The 21,398-nt window shown below is 32.3% G+C and overlaps 1 protein-coding gene across 1 annotated transcript; it reads right to left on the bottom strand.

The window, feature by feature from the left end:
- Positions 1 to 1,538: 1,538 nt before the first annotated feature.
- LOC120089775 (trigger factor-like protein TIG, Chloroplastic) lies at positions 1,539 to 7,796 on the bottom strand. The gene is made up of 13 exons (XM_039047169.1): positions 7,382 to 7,796; positions 7,197 to 7,280; positions 6,204 to 6,332; positions 5,357 to 5,445; positions 4,891 to 5,074; positions 4,386 to 4,476; positions 4,140 to 4,294; positions 3,693 to 3,785; positions 3,483 to 3,575; positions 2,859 to 2,939; positions 2,611 to 2,760; positions 2,163 to 2,258; positions 1,539 to 1,989 (listed from the first exon to the last, which is right to left on the bottom strand). Exons 1-13 carry the CDS (start codon positions 7,679 to 7,681, stop codon positions 1,912 to 1,914), a joined length of 1,623 nt encoding a protein of 540 aa, XP_038903097.1. The 5' UTR covers positions 7,682 to 7,796; the 3' UTR covers positions 1,539 to 1,911.
- Positions 7,797 to 21,398: the final 13,602 nt, after the last annotated feature.

The raw sequence follows: 21,398 nt of genomic DNA on the forward strand, positions 1-21,398 counted from the left end.
AAATATTGAAACCAAACCGAACATGCGGTAGAGTTCAATTTCAGAAAGTACAATTTTGACCACAATTACAAAATAAAAGCCCAAATGATATATTACCACAATTAAGAGTGAATTAAATCATTTAACACTCAATAAAATAAAGTTTTGTAAGAAACAAAATAGTTTCCCCAATGTATACGTTAATCTTGGGATAATTTTGCTAAAATTCATAAATTTCAACCCAAAAATTGAGATCTAATTCATTTTCGGTAAAATTTTGTCAATTTTTATATGACCTAGCTTTTGTAATTCACTAAAAGCATAATTTTCTTTTAAACAATATTTGGAACAAGAGCTCTTAAGCTTAGTTTGAGATTACCGTAGATTTTTAAAAAATTACTGTCAGCTGTATTATTAGAATTATCAACTTTTAAATTAAGTAAATTAGTTGAGTATATTTCAATTTTGAAAATGAAAAAAAAAATTACGGTATTTGATAAATCAATACTAAATTGTTGTTCAACTAGACCTATTATTATTTTGAACACTTTTTTAATACTTTAATTACTATTTCTTTAGTTTAATAAAATATCAGGAGAAGCAATTATTATAATAAATAATATCCAACCAAATGTTATTTCAGTTATAATAAGAAAATAAAACTTCTTTGGTAAATTTTACTATCATCAAATTTGTAAAATAAAATATCTTGATCTTAAATTTATGAATGTGAATATATTGATATTATTGAATTTGATAGTTCTTCATTTTTCATTGAAATAATAATTTTTTAGCATTCTTATTTCTCTCAACACGAGGATAACTTTTATCATTTTCTTATATAATTGTGCAATATTTTATATAGAGCTCTTCCAATTTTTCTTTTGCATACTCCAAAAATCATACTTATTGATACAAAATTAATTTAACATAAGAAAATATTAAAACTAACCATGATTTATAACGTAAAAAATGTTGAATATTAGCAAATGTAAAAGTTTGATGGTGGAAGCAGATTTTTAGAGTCTATTATCAAAAGCTACTAATTAGTTGATTTTGCTTAAGTAAATAAAAAAGTTATTCTTTAAAAATGAATACACAATGAGTTTTATCAAATTATTAAAACAGTTAAAATTACTTCAAAATTACTTTTATACCCTTCAAAATCAATCTCAAACGGCCGTTTAAAAAAATCGTAGCAAGTTTAAGATTAAGATTGCAACACTCATCTAAATTTGAGGTGCAATTTACTGAACCTGAAAGTTTAGTATTAAAATTGATACAACTCAACAAGTTAAAGGCTCAATATTTTTTTTCCCCTAATAAAAAAAAAAAGATTTATAAGAAAGAAAGAGAGAAGAAAAAGAGGTAAAAATAATGGTTGGTTTAGTATAAGTGTTTGAATAGCATTCATTATTCAAAACTCTCAAGTGGGTCCCATAGGTTTGTCATGCATGTCTAGGTTAGGCTTGGCAAACCCTCACCCAAAACAGGTTGGTCTTAGCTTAGAGAGTCTAACCCACCTTAAATACAACCATTAAGACAAACACATCAAAGGATACTCAATTTAAACCTAGATTACACCAAATTTTCAGCCATGATTATCAAGCTCAAATATACAAAACTATTCATACTTTCACATTCATGTTCCTTAAATTTGACTATATACTCTCTGTCTTGGATAATAACAAATCTACAACATCTCAACTCTCTTTAATAATATGTAAGCCTTTTTTTTTATCGACGAAACCTCATACCGAATGAAAGTTAAATTTTAATAGTTGGCAAAGCTCTTGCAAAACTATGGAACTGTGACTCATGGAGCCAACGTGGAAAATGAGGGCACGGACCGTGCATCGACACTCATACACGAGTGTCCAAGCAGATAAATTCGATCTCGTTCTCCTTTCCTCTCCCTCGAATTATTCATTATCATCTGGTTATGTACTCGATCTCGGCATGCTCTCTCAGCCATTCTAGCACTTTTGCTCCCTCTAGTATGTCTTGTACCTAAATGAGTATGAGGTATGAGGTGAAATGAGATTTTTCACATTAGCTTGTAGGAAGCTAATAGTTGTAACATATTCTTTTCAAGTTAGAATGAGCAAGACATGGTTCAACGAATTGATGAATCAGGAAACCGTAACGAAATCGAAAAAGTTTTTATTTGTGGTCATACGGACCTGTTCCTGCACCCGGTCTTCGTCATATTCTTGACTACTACGTTTAAATTCAGCAATAGAATTTTCCACCTCTTTCATGAGTTCCTCTGTGGCCACCTGCAGAGGAAGCAAATCTTGGTGAAACATTCGGACAATACTAGAGCATATTATTTTGATTGCAGCAGGTTAGGAAGCTACTCTAGGAAGTTAATAATTTTGATGGTTTATGATATCTATCTTGTTTAATAGTTAAATCAACATTTTCTCTTTGATCGGGGCAGTTGCAAATATAGCAATTAAACTCAAAGTATTAGTAGATATAATACAATGCAAAAAAATTATAGATGTAGAAAAATTTAGCTTCAGCTCTCGGAGTCTAGACTATATCACTAGTAACAGCCTATCATTGATAGATTTTACTATATTCACAATTCTTTAAAAATGTAATGTAAGATACAAATATTAATACCTGCAAATTTTCACGTTTAAATATATCTCCCACGGCCAGATTCTGTTTTATAACGTGTGTAATGTTATCCTTCTGATTTTCAAGGTACTCCTTCACAGCCTTTGGACTAGATAGAGTTGCCAACTGCTGTTCATTTAATTTCATGTTTGTCTGTGCCACAACAAAAGATATGAGAATTGGTACATTGCACAGATTGTCATTAATAATGGAGAGTTTTAGATTTAGGCCCTTCCATTTCAAGTTCTGACCTGTATCTGCAATAGTTTGGCTCCATATAGCTGCCTGCCTTGCTCCTCAAATATGGATTGAGGAATATCAACTTCCACCATCTGAAAAGTTTGGTTCCAACTTATTCTTAATTTTTCCCAAGCCAAATTCCCCACAGTTAACTCTAGCATGGAAAGTGCATAAAACAATATAATTATCTCTAACAATTATATCCAGTTGAGGCGACTTGGAGAGCGTGATTTCATCAACTAATAAAAAACTCGTTTGCAGAGACTATGGTTTTTGGAATTTTGTTTGTGCACCTAAAACTTTATTTTCAGAACAAAAGAAGAGTTCTTTTATGTTATTGATCTTTTTCCATACGAACTAAATCTTGGTCTTTTATCCAATTCCCTTGAAAGAATTTCTTCGGGTCCAGAAACAGCTAAGAGTGATCACAAATGTTATCGTCGAATCTCTTAGGTTAGAATGATACTTGAAGCAAAAGAATTTTTTAAAGAACTGGTTTAATAAGGAAATCAAGTTCTGTGATCATAGTCAACCAATAGATACACACACACACATATTGCATTGTCAAAACTCACTACCCGAAGGTCTAAATAAGCATATGAATCTTAGAAAAGCTATTTCAGATGGTAAAATACCTTGCAAAGCTGGTCAAGAAGTGCATTGTCCGTTGCTTGATCTCTAGCTGTTTGCTCCACTTCAAGGCATCTTTGTAGCAACGCTTCCTTGACCTTAGATTTGAAGCATAAGATACAAACATATCTTTTCAGTAAAGCTATTTCAGATAGTAAAATGCTTTCTGTATTCCAAATATGAGCTAGATTGGAGATATGAGAGCATTATGTTACCTGTTCTAGGGTTGTAGAGCCGGGGAGAAGCTTATCAGCTAGTGAGTCATCCAACTGAGGTAATTCTCTGTAGAATAGTTCCTTGCACTCAACCTAAAGTCAAGAAGAATAGAAACGAAAAATGAAAATATTACATGTTACAGTGACCAACTACACATGAAGTATGTGAGTGTTTAAAAGTCTATTGACATAGTGGCAGGGTGGACCCGTGTAAGAGCAAACTATATACTCTTTCACTAGTTTAACTCAACTTTATTCTTTGACCATGTGAATGAATGTATCAATTTTTTGAACCAAACCATGATCCAATATTGAATCATGATATTCCTTGCATAAAATATAACAAGGGCCAGAGTAAAAGTCAGAAAAACAAAGTATGGCATTTCTTTTCTAAATGCTCCGTTATCGTTTATAATCTCCCAGTTAACTAATGAATAAGAAGCTTACTGTAAATTGAGCATGAACACCACGGAGATCTTCTTGTTTCCATGATTCTGGAAACACAAGGGGAAATGACTTTGTTTCACCTCGTTGAATGCCAATTAATGAATCAAGAAACCCAGGAAGGATTTTATCACCGTCTTCCGTATCAAAACGATAACCTAGCAATGGTAATAAGGAAATGAGAGGAATTCTCATGACTTGATCATTATGCTTCAACAAAAGTGTTCATGATTGGTAGCTTATTCTAACCTTTGCTCTCTGCCGATGGAATCTTTTGACCACTAGATTCGTCTTGACCAATTGTTATTGCTGATATATCAATTACTGCAACATCACCGATCTGCACACATTTGTCGATTTGTTTAAATTATCACACAATACTGAAAAGACTCGCGTGTAATTTTCACTTTGCGATGATTTGATGAGAAGTCGATAAAGTTTAAACTCTATGACACTAGTAATCCCGCAACAGAATCTAGATCACCAACAGGTCAAAATCAATGGTGAAACATTTTCATATACCCTTCAATTCTGGTCCATTTCTACTATTTCTCAGAATGAATAAAACCTACTCGGCAAGTAGACAACTAAATTTCTTACAAATTTGCGGTATATGATATAGAAATGTTTTGGTTCCTTCAGATTTGTACAATTTGATTAAAGAGTAACCTCTATTTCCATTTGAGAAAAAAAAAATATAGAGAAAAAGAACCAATATAAACAGAACAGGGTCCACAATGGTTACAACAGTCACCTGTAATCCTCTATCTGTCACAATTCTTAATGTACCAAGGGACTTGTGGCGGCGCTTTAATTCTTGTTCGGAAGTTTTTTGAGCATCTATTTCGCTGTCTATTTCAACAACCACCTTCAAGTTTTTGTATCCATTCTCGGGAACCCATCTGACTTCAGGTGCAACATCAACAATAATGTCATATCTGGATCACAAAGTCACTTCAACCCATGAATATATGTTCTCTTTATCACAAACCATAGAAGAGAATAATGAAAGGTAAATAACCAGTGCAGTAGGGCACTATAATCTTTAAAGCAGAAAAGAAGTGAGCATTGAGCAAGGCGAAAAAGTTTATGACATAAGGTGTAATTGAAAAGCTTGAGAGAATAATAAGATAAAGGTAAGCTTTGTGCAAGTGCAACTGAATTAGCAGAAATATGCACCTATATCTTAAAAGAATATAAAAGATGCACATTCGGAAAACCTGAGAGAGCCTTGAGAAGAAAAGGTATGCTCCAATTCAGAAAATTTAGAGGCAATACGAACCGAGTCTTTCAGTGCCCTTCCTGCTACCTACAACACATGTATACGCTATAAGAGAACCAATGGATGCACCAATGATTTCAGAAATTGTGCAAAGAGGAGTTTCAATCTTGTTTAAGAACTTCCCAATCATCTCAAAAAAAAAATAATAATAATAATAATAATAATAAATAAATAAATAAATGAATAAAAGTACTTAGGAAAGAGTTATTGTTACGTACGGACATGCAAGGAAACACGAACATATTTAGCAACAGATGTTCCTTATCATCTGTAGGGGGAAATAAGAAATTTCACTAGAATCAACAACTAAGGAAGGAAAAACCATGAATTGGTATAAACTAATTGTAGGTTAGCATCCGTCTCAAAGGGAGTTTAGGATGACCTTTGAAAAAAATATGTTTTCAGTGAAACATTTCTTCCATAAACACATTTGGCACTTGAGTGCTTCCTCCAAAAACACTTACTTTCTAAGTATTTTAGAATAACTTTCGATTGTGTAGCCAAACACCGTGAAATTTTAAAAAATGCTTTTAATTGGTCAAAACCCTTTTCACCCTTCCAAAAATCAGCCCAAACTCATGGTTCAGATAATTTTCTGGATGTATAGGGCAGAAGCTGCTTAAAATGGAAACTTTTGAAGCAAAGCTACAAGCAACTATTAAATCAAAGTGAGCCTAGATCAATTGCTGCAGCTCCATATGCTTCTTCATCGATAAAATATGTTGAAAAGAAAGAAATAATAATAATAATAAAGAGAGAGTGAATAATCATCACTTTTAACTTACTGAGGACATGGCATGAGGAAGGGTCCTCTTCAAAATTGATTCTACAACGGCTTTCTGAACATGGTTCTTTCCTACATAGCTTACAAGAATACTTTCTGGAACTTTCTTTCCAGGACGAAATCCTGGGATCTGCTTACAGAAACCAGAACATACAATTGTCATTGTCCTTCAAAATGTCAAGAAAAGGAAATAATAAAAAGTAGATAGCTATTAACATTGGAAGATACTCGAGAATGGATTGTCAGTTTACATGTAGAGGGCAAGAGATGCTGTAGAAAATAAACGTAGGACATGACAGTAAAGTCTCAAACAACACATGCATAAATATCCCAACTTTGTTCTAATAATAATATGATATATAGTTCCAGCATTTACATACAATGTGTAACTTCAGCCCTCAACTTGAAAGGACGCTTGTATCAATGTGCACTGGGTACCTTGTTTCTAGCTGTCAAGGTTGTGATGAAAATCCCATGGTTGGAAGTAGATATGATACTAGATTATTACTAAAAATAATATCTCCTTTGGTATGAGATCTTTAAGTAGAATCTAAAAGTGAATTCGCATAGACTTAGGCTCAAAGCTAGCAAAATTAATATAGAAGGGTTCATTGTCTGAGGAGTGGATTATTAAAGGTGTGAGTAAAGTCCCACATCGGTTAATAATGTACAAGATTCCGAGTATACAAGTCCAATATTTCCATTGGCACAAAACTTCTTAGATAGAATCCAAAAAGAAGAAGGAAAAAAAAAAATAGACAAGTTTAGGCCCAAAGTATAAATATGATATGCGTCGTTTGGCAATCATTTGGTTTTAATGTTCATAAGCTTAATCTTCAAAAACTAAAAACAAAAAATAAAATGATTACCAAAGAGGCCTCGGCAATTTAGAGATGCAGAAGATTTGTTAGCCAATTAAGAGCACAAAAGACAGAGGAAGTTGCATACAAAGAAATGTATGTAACATGTAACAAGATGAGTAGTAACTTAGTACCTTGGCCTGCTTCATGAACTCAGCTATTACCCTGCTATGACAATCCTCACAAACAGCTGGTGGAACTCCTACACTCAATCTAACCTGAACAGAACATTAACTGAATGAGCGTAAATAGAAATAGTCCATCGAAGTGATCCAATCAAACAAGCCCCAATTTCAAGAAGAAGATAAACAGAACTCACTCTGGAATTGGGTTCTTGGGTCTCGGAAATCTCCAGGTCCGCAGGAAGCTTGTCGATGTTAGGGCCAAGATCGACGGAAGAAGGCGAAGAAGGCGAGGCAGAAAATCGGCGGGAAGTCGGGGAGATTTGAAGAGGGTGAAGAAGGTGAAATGGGGGAGGAAGAAAGCGAAGATTGTTGCATTGAAGCAAAGGGGTTTTGGAGAAAGAAGCAGAAATTGAGGAAGGAGATGAAGAAAGAGAAGGCCGCCATGGAGAGTGATTGAGAATGGTTGAAGAGAAATTGGATGTGAAGAGCTCCATTAACTACTTGCTTTTGCTATTGCAACTGAATTCAACAAGATAGAACGTTGCCTCCAAGTTTCAAGGACCAAAGAGGATAACGATACCGTTAAAGCAATACTTCCCAGTATGGCCTCAACTTTTAGGTTGGTTTAAATATTATACCCTAAACTTGGCAAATTCTCAAAAATAACCCTAAGTTTCACATTTTATAATTAGCATTTTTTTTAAATTTTTTTTGTTAAACTAGTTTTTGTCTTTCTTTCTAGCCGAGATCAACCACTTATACTTATATAGAAAGTTATTTTTTTAAATTTATATCTAAATTATCAATTCTATTTTCTCAATGGGATCTCATCCAACATGAAAACTGAGATTCATATAATTTTTCCAATTTTACTTTATCGTTTTTATCTTTTTAAAATTTAACAATTATTTTAAAAATCACACTATTAATTGTTACGAAAAATTTGTTAAGATAATTGGTAAATACATTTAGATAATCGATAAATCAATTTGAAAATTCGTGTAAACATAAACTGGACTTAAGATTTGTAGGCAAGATTAAGATTCGTACCTAAGATTTTATATAAAATTTGGGAAAGATTACATGAGAAAATTTTGAAAATATGTTAGAGTTGGTATAAGATTTAGAAAAATTGCATAATATTTGAGAAAATTATGTGAATTAATCTGGGTTATCATCCTCGTCAAGATTCTATTGAGAAAGGCCAAAAGAATTGATAGTTTGGATATAAGTTGAAAATCTAATATTTTATACAAATCTCAATGGTCGATCTCAACAATGAAACACCGAGAAAAACTATTTTAATGAGTTTTTAAAAGATGTACTAGTTGTAAAAGATGAAACTGAAAGAGAGTTATTTTTTACAATTCCCTCTAAACTTTATAAACTTTCATTTTAACCCTTAGAATGGGAACGTTGTTTTAAAGTCACGCTTATAAAACTTTATCATTAACTTTATATAGAAACATGGAAAAAATAAAGATATATGGTGCCTTGTGGACTACATCTATTGTCTTCTTCCTTCTTTCAACTCCACAACTCTAATTTTTTATTCTTTTGTTTATGATTTTTTTCACTAGTCCTAATCTTATTCAAATTTATTTTTTGTACGTATTTAAAGTTGTTCACTTGAACAACCACATAAACATAAATTAACTTTTTCGTCCATGAATTTAATGACAAGAGTCTTCAAGGGTTGTTTTGAAAAAAAAAAAAAAATCAAATTTTAAGGGTTGAGTGAAAACTTTTCAAAGTTTAGTGATATATAACTGAAACCAACCTAAGATTTGTTTTTGATAATTTAACCTTTCAATAATTGCTTGGTTTTTTTTGAAGTACAACAAATAGAGTCGGGAATTAAAATTTCCAACCTTATTAATATATGTCAATTATCATTGAAATAACTATATTCGCCCGGACTTCTTTTGAGTTCAACACACACAAGGAGTAAAAATTGAGAGTATATGTTGAAACAATATTCAAATTAACTTTAAAATTCTAATATTTACTAAATAAATCTTAAGAGCGAGAAGAGATAGTTTAGTTGTGTGTAATTTAAGTGGTCTACATATACTAGAGGACTTAAAATAATTGTTGTTAGCTGTGTTTCTAAAAATTTAGTTGTGGGTAGAAGTAATAGAGTGTTTGGTAAATTTTAATTTTAAATTAGAAAAAATTAGTTAAGGTGTTTGGTATACCAATACTAAATTAGTGTAATTTAGTTATATAATTATTTGAAGATATATATGATTTGAATTACAACCATTTTTGTTTAATTGAAAATTTCATAAAATATTTTTTTAAAAAAATTGTTATAAAAATTTGAACCAATTAAAATTTAGAATAAATGTGATAAAATAAATTAATGAAATGAAAATTTGAGGTAAGTAAGGAAAGATACTAAGTTAGAACAATTTTAAAGTGATTATGGGTAGATTAATAAATAAGTTGTTTTACCAAATAGTCAAGGCGGTTAAGATTCTCCTAAAATAGCTTTTAGGATTTCAAAAGCAATCTCAAATGAGCCTTGAGTTCAATAATGATTTTGTTTTAGTCTTCTGATTTGGAAATTTATATTTATTTACTCTCAATTTTTTAATTATCTTTAAAAAAGCATTTGAACTTCTAGTCAACTTTTAGAAACAAACAAAAATTTCAAAATTACATTTTTTTAAGTATCAATTTTTGGGTTTTTTTTTTTTTTTTTAAAAAAACATTAATAGAAAGTGGATAGCATCATATAAATTTTTATGGGTAGAGGGCTTATAAGATTGATCTCCAAAACCGAAAATTGAATGCTTATCAAAGGATTTCTAAATAAAATAATTGAAATTTTTTATTTAATAAAATTATTTTACCGAATTTTGAAATTAGCTAAAAATCGCACAAAGTATTTTTAGATAAAACATTTAGGATATCTAAGTACTTAAAATGAGTATTTTTAAGTAAAAAAAAAGATGTTAATAAAAAGTTAAGAATTCAATCCAATCTAGGTAGTTTTCTTCTACATGGGTAACACTTTAGAAAATGAGGGCATAACACATGGTCAATGGATACTAAGCATAAGTATCTAATGAGCATCTATTGTCATAATATTTATAATACTCCCCTTAAATTCTCATTATATATATGAAATATGTCTCGTTAAAACCTTAAAAACCCATTGGAAAAAAATTCCTAGTGAAGAAAAAATAGTACATATTTCATATAATCTAATACTCTTAAAAAGAATACAGTATATTTACTCCCCTTACAAAAACATCACTTGAGATCTCTGAGTCGCCGCATCCCAATATTGTGCACTAATTTTTCAAAGGTTGCGGTAGGCAATGTCTTCGTAAATAAGTATTATCTTTCAAACAAATTTGTTGTACAATGATGTTATCATTTTCTTCAAGATTATGAGTGTAGAAAAACTTTGGTGAAATATACTTTGTTCTATCGCCTTTAATATTGTGGGGTTTTATGTCCTAAAACTCGTGGTTTATAAAACAATAAACTTATTCTGAAATTCAATAAAGTTATTGAATTTGTGAATTGCTTATTTCATTTTACAAATAAATCCCATAAACTAAAAGATCTATGACTATTGCATGAGTACTTGAACTTTATGTGGAGACATAAGAGCGGATTAGGTTCGAGTAAATAATCAAAATGATCTATAGTATATGAATAAGTTTGGGTGTCTTATTCTGGTAACACTATCAGATGCGACCCACTCTAAAGTTGTTACAAGGAGTTGTAAAGTGCTACAAACGAAGTGATCCTGATTCATTCATGTGTTAACATGAGGAGTGAGGACGTCCTATCAATGAGTTTGCACAAGATTGGACCAAGAAAAAAGTCACTCTTACTTTATAACGCTGTTTACTGTTTAAAACTAACTATTTCAAAACGATGACCTAGGTAACTTAACCTTAATTTTGAGCTAACTATGAACTCCTGTTTATTCGAGATTATCCTTAGATTTGCATAAGTGAGGGTTGGCTCAACAACATCGGCTCAAGAAACCTCCCATTTCAGGGGTAAGACCAAGTAGATAGCTGGGGACACAGGGTGCAAGATGGAATTCACTCCTACCCACTTTCGAGGAGAGTAGAGAAGTTGTTCCCTTAAGTGCTGACTCCAGGTCTTGAACAAGGGGCCCCACCCTCTCATTGGCCCGAGAGGGACTCAGTTTGATGATCGGATCACAAACCAATGGTTCATTAGAGGATCAGTAGGACTTAAGAACATGAGGTAATCTCAGGGGTAAAACAACATTTTGACCTAACTGTTATTACAAACAATTTGTGAAGAGTTACCTTACTAATTATGGTTATGTTGAGTGGACACAATATATCTACGGTGAGGGGAGTGCAACTACTGGGCTTTAATGGAGTGACCCGATTGTTAACAAATGAGGGTTAATTCAGTGTAATGAGTTTAGTCAATTAATCTCAGATCGTTGGAGCCCATGATCTGTAGGTTCATTAGGTCCCCTTACTAGCTCACAAATGGAATAAGCCTTAGAATAGCGTGATAAATTGATTTAAAACGTTCCGATTTGAATTAAGGGAATTAGTAATTGTATGTGATATAATTACATGTTTAATTTTGGAATTAAACGAAATTAAAGAATCGATTAATATTTAAATATGATTTAAATATTAATTTCATAAATAGGGATTTCTGGTGATGGAATTGATGACAAATTAATTTAATATTTTGATATATTAAATTAATAGAATTAATTATTAATTATTGAAAAAATTAATTATTGAATTACTTTTTGTAAAATTAATAAAATTTCAGTTTTAATTAAAAGAATTAAAATTGAAAAGTAAAATTTTATTTTGGAAAAGTTTCAATATTGAAAAAAATAAATAAAAGGAAAATGAAAATGCCCACTTTCATTTTAAGTAGGTTAGTCCTTTTCCACTCTCATTCTAGCTCAAATTTGAAGTTGAAGCTAGAATGATTTCATGCAATTCAGTATTTGTATGAAAGACATATAAAATAATCAATTTCAAGTGGAAATGGGCATTCAAATGTTGTAGAAAATTTCTTGAAATTGCTGTTGAAGAAGGACTCTTCAGTTGGGTTGAAACAATATACCTCTCCTCCAATTTTCCTAAATTCAAGTTTGTTTTGAGTCTTATAACTCAATCTAAGAATCCTAGAGGATAGTAGGGAAGCTCTAGTGGTGGTTCACAGCAAGAATTGGAGAAGATTGTAGCTGAATCTCGTTGAAGAAGAGGATCTTCAAAGGTATGTAATGAAACCCTCTTGATACCCTATGAACATACTTAATTTGATGTCAAAATTGAGGAATTAGAATGCTTAATGATCCTATTTTCTTTCGCTGTGTGTTTCTTTAAACCAACAAATATATCCTCTTTTGATTCAGGATATGCATGTTGTGTTGTCTTCGTATAATAACGTTGGAAGATTTTTACTAGGAGACAAGCCATATGTTCCACGAATGTGCTGAGTTATTGATCTTAGCCATACACATTCTCGACTAGCCTCGTAAATTGCAAGAATTTTAGCAAGATTTAAGGAAATAGGCATTATGGTTTATTTCACTGACTGTCACGATATAGCAGTGAAGGAACTCTTAAACAAGAGAATCGTTAAGTAGAAGCAGATCGTTCCAAACCCATTGTGCAAGAACAACACATTTACAATCAAACAAGAATAGTTATGCATCATCGAGTAAATTACAGTATGATTTTAAGTTAAAAACAAAAGGAATCGAGTGACATACCTTTGAAGAACTATTCTTTGAGTATTCCCTCGATCAAAACCAGTCCAACATCCAAGCAAACTCGATGAATTGCAAGAACGCAACGAATAACCAGTGAATAACATGAACTGTCAGATCCTCAAACACAATCGAATAAGACTCGATCCTCGACCCTCGAACAGAAAACTCGACACTACTAAGAGGCTACCTTGGTATTCTCAGTGTGAGAATCCAAGAGGTGTGGGCTCTATAGGGATTTGGTAGAGGGAAGGACGAACTGAACGATCGTTTAAACGATCGAGTAAGTGAGAGAATGAAAAAGTCTATTGTATAGGCTTGGTACTCGATCGTTGGGTAACGAGGAACTATCGTCTAGCAAACTCGATGCCTCGATGCTTGATCGTTCACTATCTAAAAGGCTATCGTATAGCTATTTTCTTCACCCGATCAAAATGAGTTTCATAATAAAAAATGAAAACGTTTTTCATTTTTATCCATCGGTTATCAAAACTGATTAAAAAACTTCGCACTCTAAACGATTAAAGGAGAAAAAATTAACCATCAACAATTATCTTATAATTGTTTTTTTAACAAATAAATATAATAACTAATTTATCATATTACATTTATAATCTATAGTTTTAATACCACATCATATGTAATATTTAAATCATGATTTTTTTTCTCCTTTATTGCATTTAATATAAGTCATATTTATATTGATTTCTCCAATTAATATATCTAATACATTAAATCAATTATATCACATATAATTGAGTCAATTTAATTATATCATATATAATCAAATTCACTCTTGTTAATTTGAACACTTCAAACTAACCCAAAAACTGATTTTCAACATGAATCCTTTGAGCTACCAAGGGGACTTTATGGATCTATAGCTTGAAGCTCCAACGGTACGTGAATAACTTACTAAACTCTTTAATCATGATATCCACCATCCGTTAACTGCCAGGCACTCCACTAAAGACCGACAGCTGCATTCTTCACGCTACAAATATATTTCTGTGTCCATTGGATATAACCAATCAACAGTACGATGACCCTTCACAAATCGCTCGTAAGTATAGTTAGATCAATTTACCGTTTTGTCCCTATAGTTACGTCTAACTCCTTAAGTACCACTGATTCCTCTAGTGAACAACACATCATAGTCCCACTTTGAATGAACACTTCTTGAGCCATGAGAAGGTGTGGTGCCACATTGTTCAAGCCCCGGAATCAGCCCTTAAGGGAGCAATTTATCTACTTACCTCTTCTTTGAGGAATGAGTGAATTTCGTCTTGTGTAGCCGAGTTTCCAGCTTTCTAATCAGACGAATCCCCAAAGTGGTAGGTTTGAGTCGGCAATTTGGCCACTCACACCTATGCAAATCAAAAGACCACCCTTTTAGGCAGGAGTTCTCAATTCACTCAGGATTAAGATCATGTTATCTATGGTCATCTTAGTGAAATGGAAGTCTTTGTCATGAACGACGTTCTATAATGAGACAAAACATTTTGTGGTCCGGTCTTATACAAACTCCTTTGTATAGGATACCTCCGCTCGCATGTCTCCACACGAATGACTAGGATCAGATCATTTGTAGCACTTTACAACACTTGTAATATCTACAAAGCGGGTCGTATCCGTAGTGTCACTAGGATAAGATTTCCCTCATATATCTATATACTACAGACCATTTAAGTTATCACTTAAGGCAAGATCCACTTGTATGTCTTCACATATGTGCTTAAGTTACAACATAATCAGGGATCTTAGTTTATTAGTTTGTGGTTAATGCAACTAAAATATCTCATATTTTATAGACTGATGTGAATAAAATATCTCATATTATAAATCACAAATCGTTTGTTCATACAGATGTTTACAAACTACAGGACCCTACAAGATTTAGGGCATCAACCCCAACAAGCAGTTCTTCTATATGTGATTAGATAACCTGTTTAAGATCTTGCTTTGTGTGGATCAGATAAATATCCATAATCTACATAACCAACTAGATCAAAATTCGATTTATTTAAATAAAACAACCCGTATCAATCGTTCCTCGAAAATAATAGAGTATATGCTTAATTATGTTCCAATGTTTTTTTGTTGGAGAAGAACTATATCTTGCCAATAAATTTACTGAAAATGCAATTTCTGATTTTGTAGTATTAACAAAATACATAATTGCACTAATTAGACTAAGATATGGTACTTCAGGACTAAAAAGTTCGTCATTATCATCTCGAGGTTGTAATATATCTTTCTTTATATCTAGTGAACGAACTTTCATTGGAATGTTCAATGAATGAGCATTGTCCATATAAAATCTTTTCAAAACTTTTTTTGTATAAGTTGACTGATGAACATATATCTCATCTGCTAAATGCTCAATTTGCAAACCAAGGTAAAATTTTGTTTTTCCGAGATCTTTCATCTCAAATACTTTCTTAAGATATTCTATTGCCTTTGAAAGCTCTTTAGGAGTCCCAATTATAATTAAGTCAACAACATATACAATTATAATAGCAAATCTTGACTGTGATTTATTTATAAAAACACATGGACATATTGGATTGTTTTAATATCATTTTTTCAATAAATATCCACTCAGGCGATTGTACCACATTTGTCTTGATTGTTTCAATGCATATAGCGATCTCTGTAACTTTATTGAATACAATTCCTAGGAATTTGATTTATATATTTAAGGTACCATAAATCCTTCTAGAATTCTCATATAAATATCATTATCAAGAGATCCATATAAATATGTTGTGACTACATCCATAGGATGCATGTCCAGATTTTCATACATAGTCAAACCAATTAAATATCTTAATGTAATTGCATCCAAAATCGAAGAATACGTCTCCTCATAATCAATGTCAGGTCTTTGTGAAAAAACCTGTGCAACTAGTCTTGCTTTATATCTTGTGACCTCATTATTTTCATTTCTTTTCCTCACAAATACTCATTCGAATTCCACAGGTTTGAACCTTCTGGTGTTCGGACTACAAGTCTAAAAACATGACGTTTCGAAAGTGAGTTTAATTTTGTCTTGATTTTTTCTTTCCACTAAAGTCAATCTTTTCTATGTCGACATTCTTCAACAGATTTTGGTTCAAGATTCTCACTTTCAGATATAATATCAAGAGCAACATTATACGCAAAAATGTTGTCAATAACTATAATAGTTCGGTTTCATCTTTTTCTTGTCATGACATAGTTGATTGAAATCTCATTATTATCTTTAGGTATTTCACCTTCCTCACGAGTCATGTCAAGGATTTTTTCATAAGTATTTATACCATCAACCATATGGAGACATGTGAGTGAGAGTATTCTATACAAAGGAGTTTGTATAAGACTGGACCACGAAATGACTAGTCTTATTATATAACACCGTTCATAATTGAGACTTACATTCAACCAGGATGACCATAGGTGACATGACCTGAATCTTGAGTGAGTTGTGAACTTCTACCTATGAAGACGGTCCTTTGATTTATATGGGTGAAAGTGGCAAGATCGTCAACTTAATAAGCCTACCATTTTTGGAATTCGTCTGATTGGGGAGCTGGGAACATAACTACACAAGATAGAATTCACTCCTTCTCCGATGTCGGGGTAAGTAGATAAATTGCTCCCTTAAGGACTGATTTTGGAGCTTGAACAATGTGGTGTCATACCTTCTCTTGGCCCGAGAGTAGTTAGACTATGACTTATTGTTCATTAGAAGGATTAATGGCACTTAAAAAGTTAGATATAACTACAGAAACAAAACGGTAATTTTGGTCTAGCTGTACTTACGAGCAATTTGTGAAGGGTCATCACACTATTGACTGGTTATATCCAATACATAGAAATATATCTATAGTTCGAAAAGTACAGCTGTCGTCTTTAGTGAAGGAAATTTTCAAAAAAGATCATTTGAGCGGAAGCAAAGATTGACCCAAATTCTATTTTTCATTGAATATAAGTTTTACAATAAATAAGAACAAGATATGCATTTTCTTGAATTATAGCCTGCTTTAAAGAAAATATTTAGGGATTCAGAAACCCTTACCTTTGAAGAACCCTTTCATCAAGAACTCCCTCTCATACAAGCCACAAACAGAACACCTTCTCCACGCGAGTCTCCTTCTTCAAGAGGGACACCACCACTTGAGTGTTGGATTTTATGTCCTAAAAACTCGTAGTTTGTAAGATGATAAACATTTTCTATTATCAATATACTTGTTATTGATTTCATAAATTGTATGAAAGTCTAAATCCAATAAACTAAGACCCATGACTATTGTATGAATACTTGAACTTTATGTGGAGACATAAGAGTGGATCGGGTTCGAGTAAATAGTCAAAATGATCTATGGTACATGAATGAGGTTGAGTACCTTCTTCTGGTAACACCATTGGATGCGGCCTACTCTGTAGTTGTTACAAAGAGTTGTAAAATGCTACAAACGATGTGATCCTAATTCGTACATGTTATGACATGAGGAGTGGGGGCGTCCTATGCAATGAATTTGTATAAGATCAGGACCAAGAAATAAGTCACTTTTACTTTATAACGTTGTTTACTGTTTAAGACTGACTATTTCACCTAGATGACCTAGGTAACTGGATCTTAATCCTGAGCTAACTATGAACTCTTGTTTATTCGGAATTGCCCTTAGATTTTCATAGTTGAGGGTTGGCTCAATAGTGCCAGCTCAATAAGACTCCCATTTCAGGGGTAAGACAAGATAGATAGTTGGGGACATAAGGTGCAAGACGAAGTTCACGCCTACTCGATTTAGGGATAGGAGAAAGGTTGTTCTTTCAAGTACTGAATCTAGGTCTTGAACAAAGGGTCTCACCCTCTCACTGGGCTGAAAGAGTTTGGTTTGGTGATTGGATCACAAACTAGTTGTTCATTAAAGGATCAGTAGGGACTTGAGGAATAAGACGTACTCTCGGGGGTAAAACAGATATTTGACCCAGCTTTTATTATGAACAACTTGTGAAGAGTCGACTTGTTGATTATGGTTAAATCATGTGGACATAATATATCTACAGTGAGGGGAGTGCAACTATGAGATTTAGTGGAGTGACCCATTAGTTAACGAATGGAGATTAATTTGGTCTAATGAATTTAGCCAATTAATCTCGGATCGTTCGAGCCTATGATCTGTAAGTCCGCTAGGTCCCCCTACTAGCTCGTAATAGACTAGCTCTAGGATAACGTGATAAGTTAATTTGAAATGTTCAAATTAGAATTAAGGGAATTTGTAATTATATGAAAGATAATTATATTTAAAATTAGAATTAAACGGAATAAGAGAATTTATATATTTAAATATGATTTAAATATATAAAGATGGATATGTGTTAAAATTAATTTAATATTTGACATTAAATTAATTAAGTTTTATTTAATAATTAATTTATGAAATTAATTATTTTTTCTTTTTTAAAAATCAAATAGATTTTTAAATAAAAATTTGATTTTTAGATAAAATTGAAAAATTGGAAAACTAAAACACACTTAAATGGAAAAATGGTTTTTTCCACTATCCATCATTGAATTAGCTCACACATGAAGCAATATATTTGCCTTGTTTTCTCCAAGCATGAGCTACAACTCATGCAGTTCTTCTCTTTGCATGTTGATCTGCAATATAATGAAAAGATTGGAGTGCAAATCGGGCATGCAATCTACAAAATTTTATTCGGTTTGAAGAATGGTTCTTCAACAAGGTTGCTGCAGTAAGCTATTCTCCTTCATCCCTTGATTCAAGCTTGTTTTGAGTCCCACAACTCAATCTAGAGCACCAAGAGAATAGTGAAGAAGATCTTGAGGTGGTTTATAACAAGATATGGAGAAGATAACAGCTGGAGATGGAGCTTTGAAGAAGTTCTACAAGAGGTACGTCTTGAAACTCATTTTTTCTACAGAAGCATGCTTTATATTATGCCAAAATTAGTGAATTTGAATGCTTAGACGATCCTTGTATTTCCGCTACAATTGATACAATCCTACAATTTGCATCAGAGCATCAAATAAGCCAATTCAGTTTAATTTTGGTTTGGTAGGTGTTTTATATGAGAAATATGAAACTGGTGCACTGATATGGTTTTTTGAGTTTTTTGAGATATATTATGCCAAAATTAGTGAATTTGAATGCTTAGATGATCCTTGTGTTTTTTATGAGAAATATGAAACTTCTTTCAAATATTTCGTTTTCTCATTTATTAATTTTGAATCATATCCAAAATTAATAGTTAAGTCTACAATTAAACTTTATATTAAAATGTATCAACATACATAAAAAAAATTCCCAATTCTGAATTTGAACATTTCAACTTCAATTCAATGACAAATTACCTTAATACCCTTTACAAGCAAGGAAGGGGACCTAATGGACCTGCAGATCAGAAGCTCCAACAATGTGAGATTAATTGGCTAAACTCATTAACTAAATTAATCAATATACATTAACTGTGGGTACGCTCCACTAAAGACCCATAACTGCACTCTTCTCACTACATATATGCTTTTGTGTCCATGGATATAGACCAATAACAGAAGGTTAGTCCTTCATGAGTGTTCGTAACACCAACTGGGTCAAATTACCATTTTACTCCTAGGTTACCTCTACATCCTTAAGTACCACTGTTCCTCTAATGAACAACCTGTTTATGGTCTAACCATTAAACAGAAACCCCTTTCGGGCTAGTGAGAGGGTAGGGCCTTTGTTTAAATCCTGTAGACACTACTTAAAGGAACACTCATCTACTTACCCTAAAGTGGGGAAGGAGTGAAATCCATCTTGTATGATTATGTTCTCAGCTACCCACTCGGTCTTATCCCAAAAATGGTAGACATATTGAGTCGACGAACTGGCTACTCTCACCCATACAAATCAAAGGACAATCCCTCATGAACAGGAGTTCATAATATACTCAGAAGTGAGACTAAGTTGTCTAGGTCATCCTATTGAAATAGAAACCTAACTAGTCAATAGAGTTACATCTAGTGATTTACTATTTTACGATCTGGTCTTGTGCAAACTTATTGCACAAGATACCCCCACTCGCGTATCTCCTACACGAACGCGTTGGATCACTGCGTTTGTATTAAATATAAAGTGGGCCATATCCATTATCAGGATAAGATACCCAACCTTATCTTTATACTATAGACCCTTCAGGTTGTATCTTAAACATTGATCTCTATATGTCTCAACATACAGTTCAAGACTCATAAGACATCTTAGGATGTTAGTTTATTGGATTTTAGGGTTAATAAGACAAAATTAAATAAAACATCAATAACACTTATTAATTAAAAAAAAATAACTATTTATTAATGACAGCCATTTGATTACATTCACTATCTACGAGTTTTAGGACATAAAACCCAACAACTGAAACATATAATACCATAAAATATCTAAATGGTCCATCTGGTGGGTTAATAAGTATACATATATCATCATTAATTCGTTTCTAAAATGCAGGTGATTCATTCCCCGCTTTAGCTGGTGATTGTCTAATTATCAATTTTCCTTGAGAGCAAGCATCACATGATAATTCATTAGATTGAAGAATCTTCTTACTCTTCAATGGGTGTCCATTTGAATTCTCAATAATTCTTCTCATCATTATAGATCCTGGATTACCTGATCCATCATGCCAAATTGTAAATATGTCTGGATTCATGAACTTCAGGTTCATTGTTGCATATGTTTCAATTACTTGTATATGAGTGTAATATAATTCAGAAGATAAAACAGACAACTCTTCTAATATGCGTTTTTCATTTGAGATAGTAGATATGATATAAAGATACTCCATAATTATTCTTAATATCAGTCTCAATATGATAATCATTGCAATATATATCTTTAAAACTAAGTAGATTTCTCTTTGATTGACTAGAGAATAATGCATTGTCAATTGTAAATTTTATTCCTCTAGAAAAAATAATATTTTCTTTTCCAAACTCTTCAATTAGGTTTGTAGAACTGATATTGTATTGACTTTTGCTTCTAGCATTGTCAGTTTGGAAAAATATTTTTTATTTGTAAGTATTGTATGTGTAGTTCAACTGTCTGCCAGACATAGATCTTCTTTACTCATTTTTTAGTCACCCAATATATTAAAATGATCTAGATTTCTTCATTAAAAGAAAATAATTACAATAAGAAAAATAACATTTGGAATATATAAAGGTTAACATCTACTAAGAGAAGAAAAAAGCATGGAGATGAATAAAAAAAAACAATATTAAGTTTAGATATTTTCAAAATCAAAGGAAACACTTGTTGTTCCATCAATTCTACCGATTTTCTTTTCAGGAGACACAAAGAAGTCAGTTACATCCAAATTTGTCATATGAGATCAGTCAAATATGTCATTATTCTGGGATGCAAAATTTGCTTCCACATTTTTCTTTTTTTCCTTGTTTTGACGTATACGTGACCAAT

This window comes from Benincasa hispida, chromosome 11, assembly GCF_009727055.1.
Source record: "Benincasa hispida cultivar B227 chromosome 11, ASM972705v1, whole genome shotgun sequence".
Lineage (NCBI taxonomy): Eukaryota > Viridiplantae > Streptophyta > Magnoliopsida > Cucurbitales > Cucurbitaceae > Benincasa > Benincasa hispida.

Coding starts and splice junctions, on each gene's coding strand:
- LOC120089775 (XM_039047169.1), bottom strand. CDS start 7,681: ATGGAGCTCTTCACATCCAATTTCTCTTCAACCATTCTCAATCACTCT. Junction 2,940..3,482: donor TTCTTGACCAGCTTTGCAAG/GTATTTTACCAT, acceptor CAAACTTTTCAG/ATGGTGGAAGTTGATATTCC. Junction 1,990..2,162: donor AAGACCGGGTGCAGGAACAG/GTCCGTATGACC, acceptor ATACTCATTTAG/GTACAAGACATACTAGAGGG.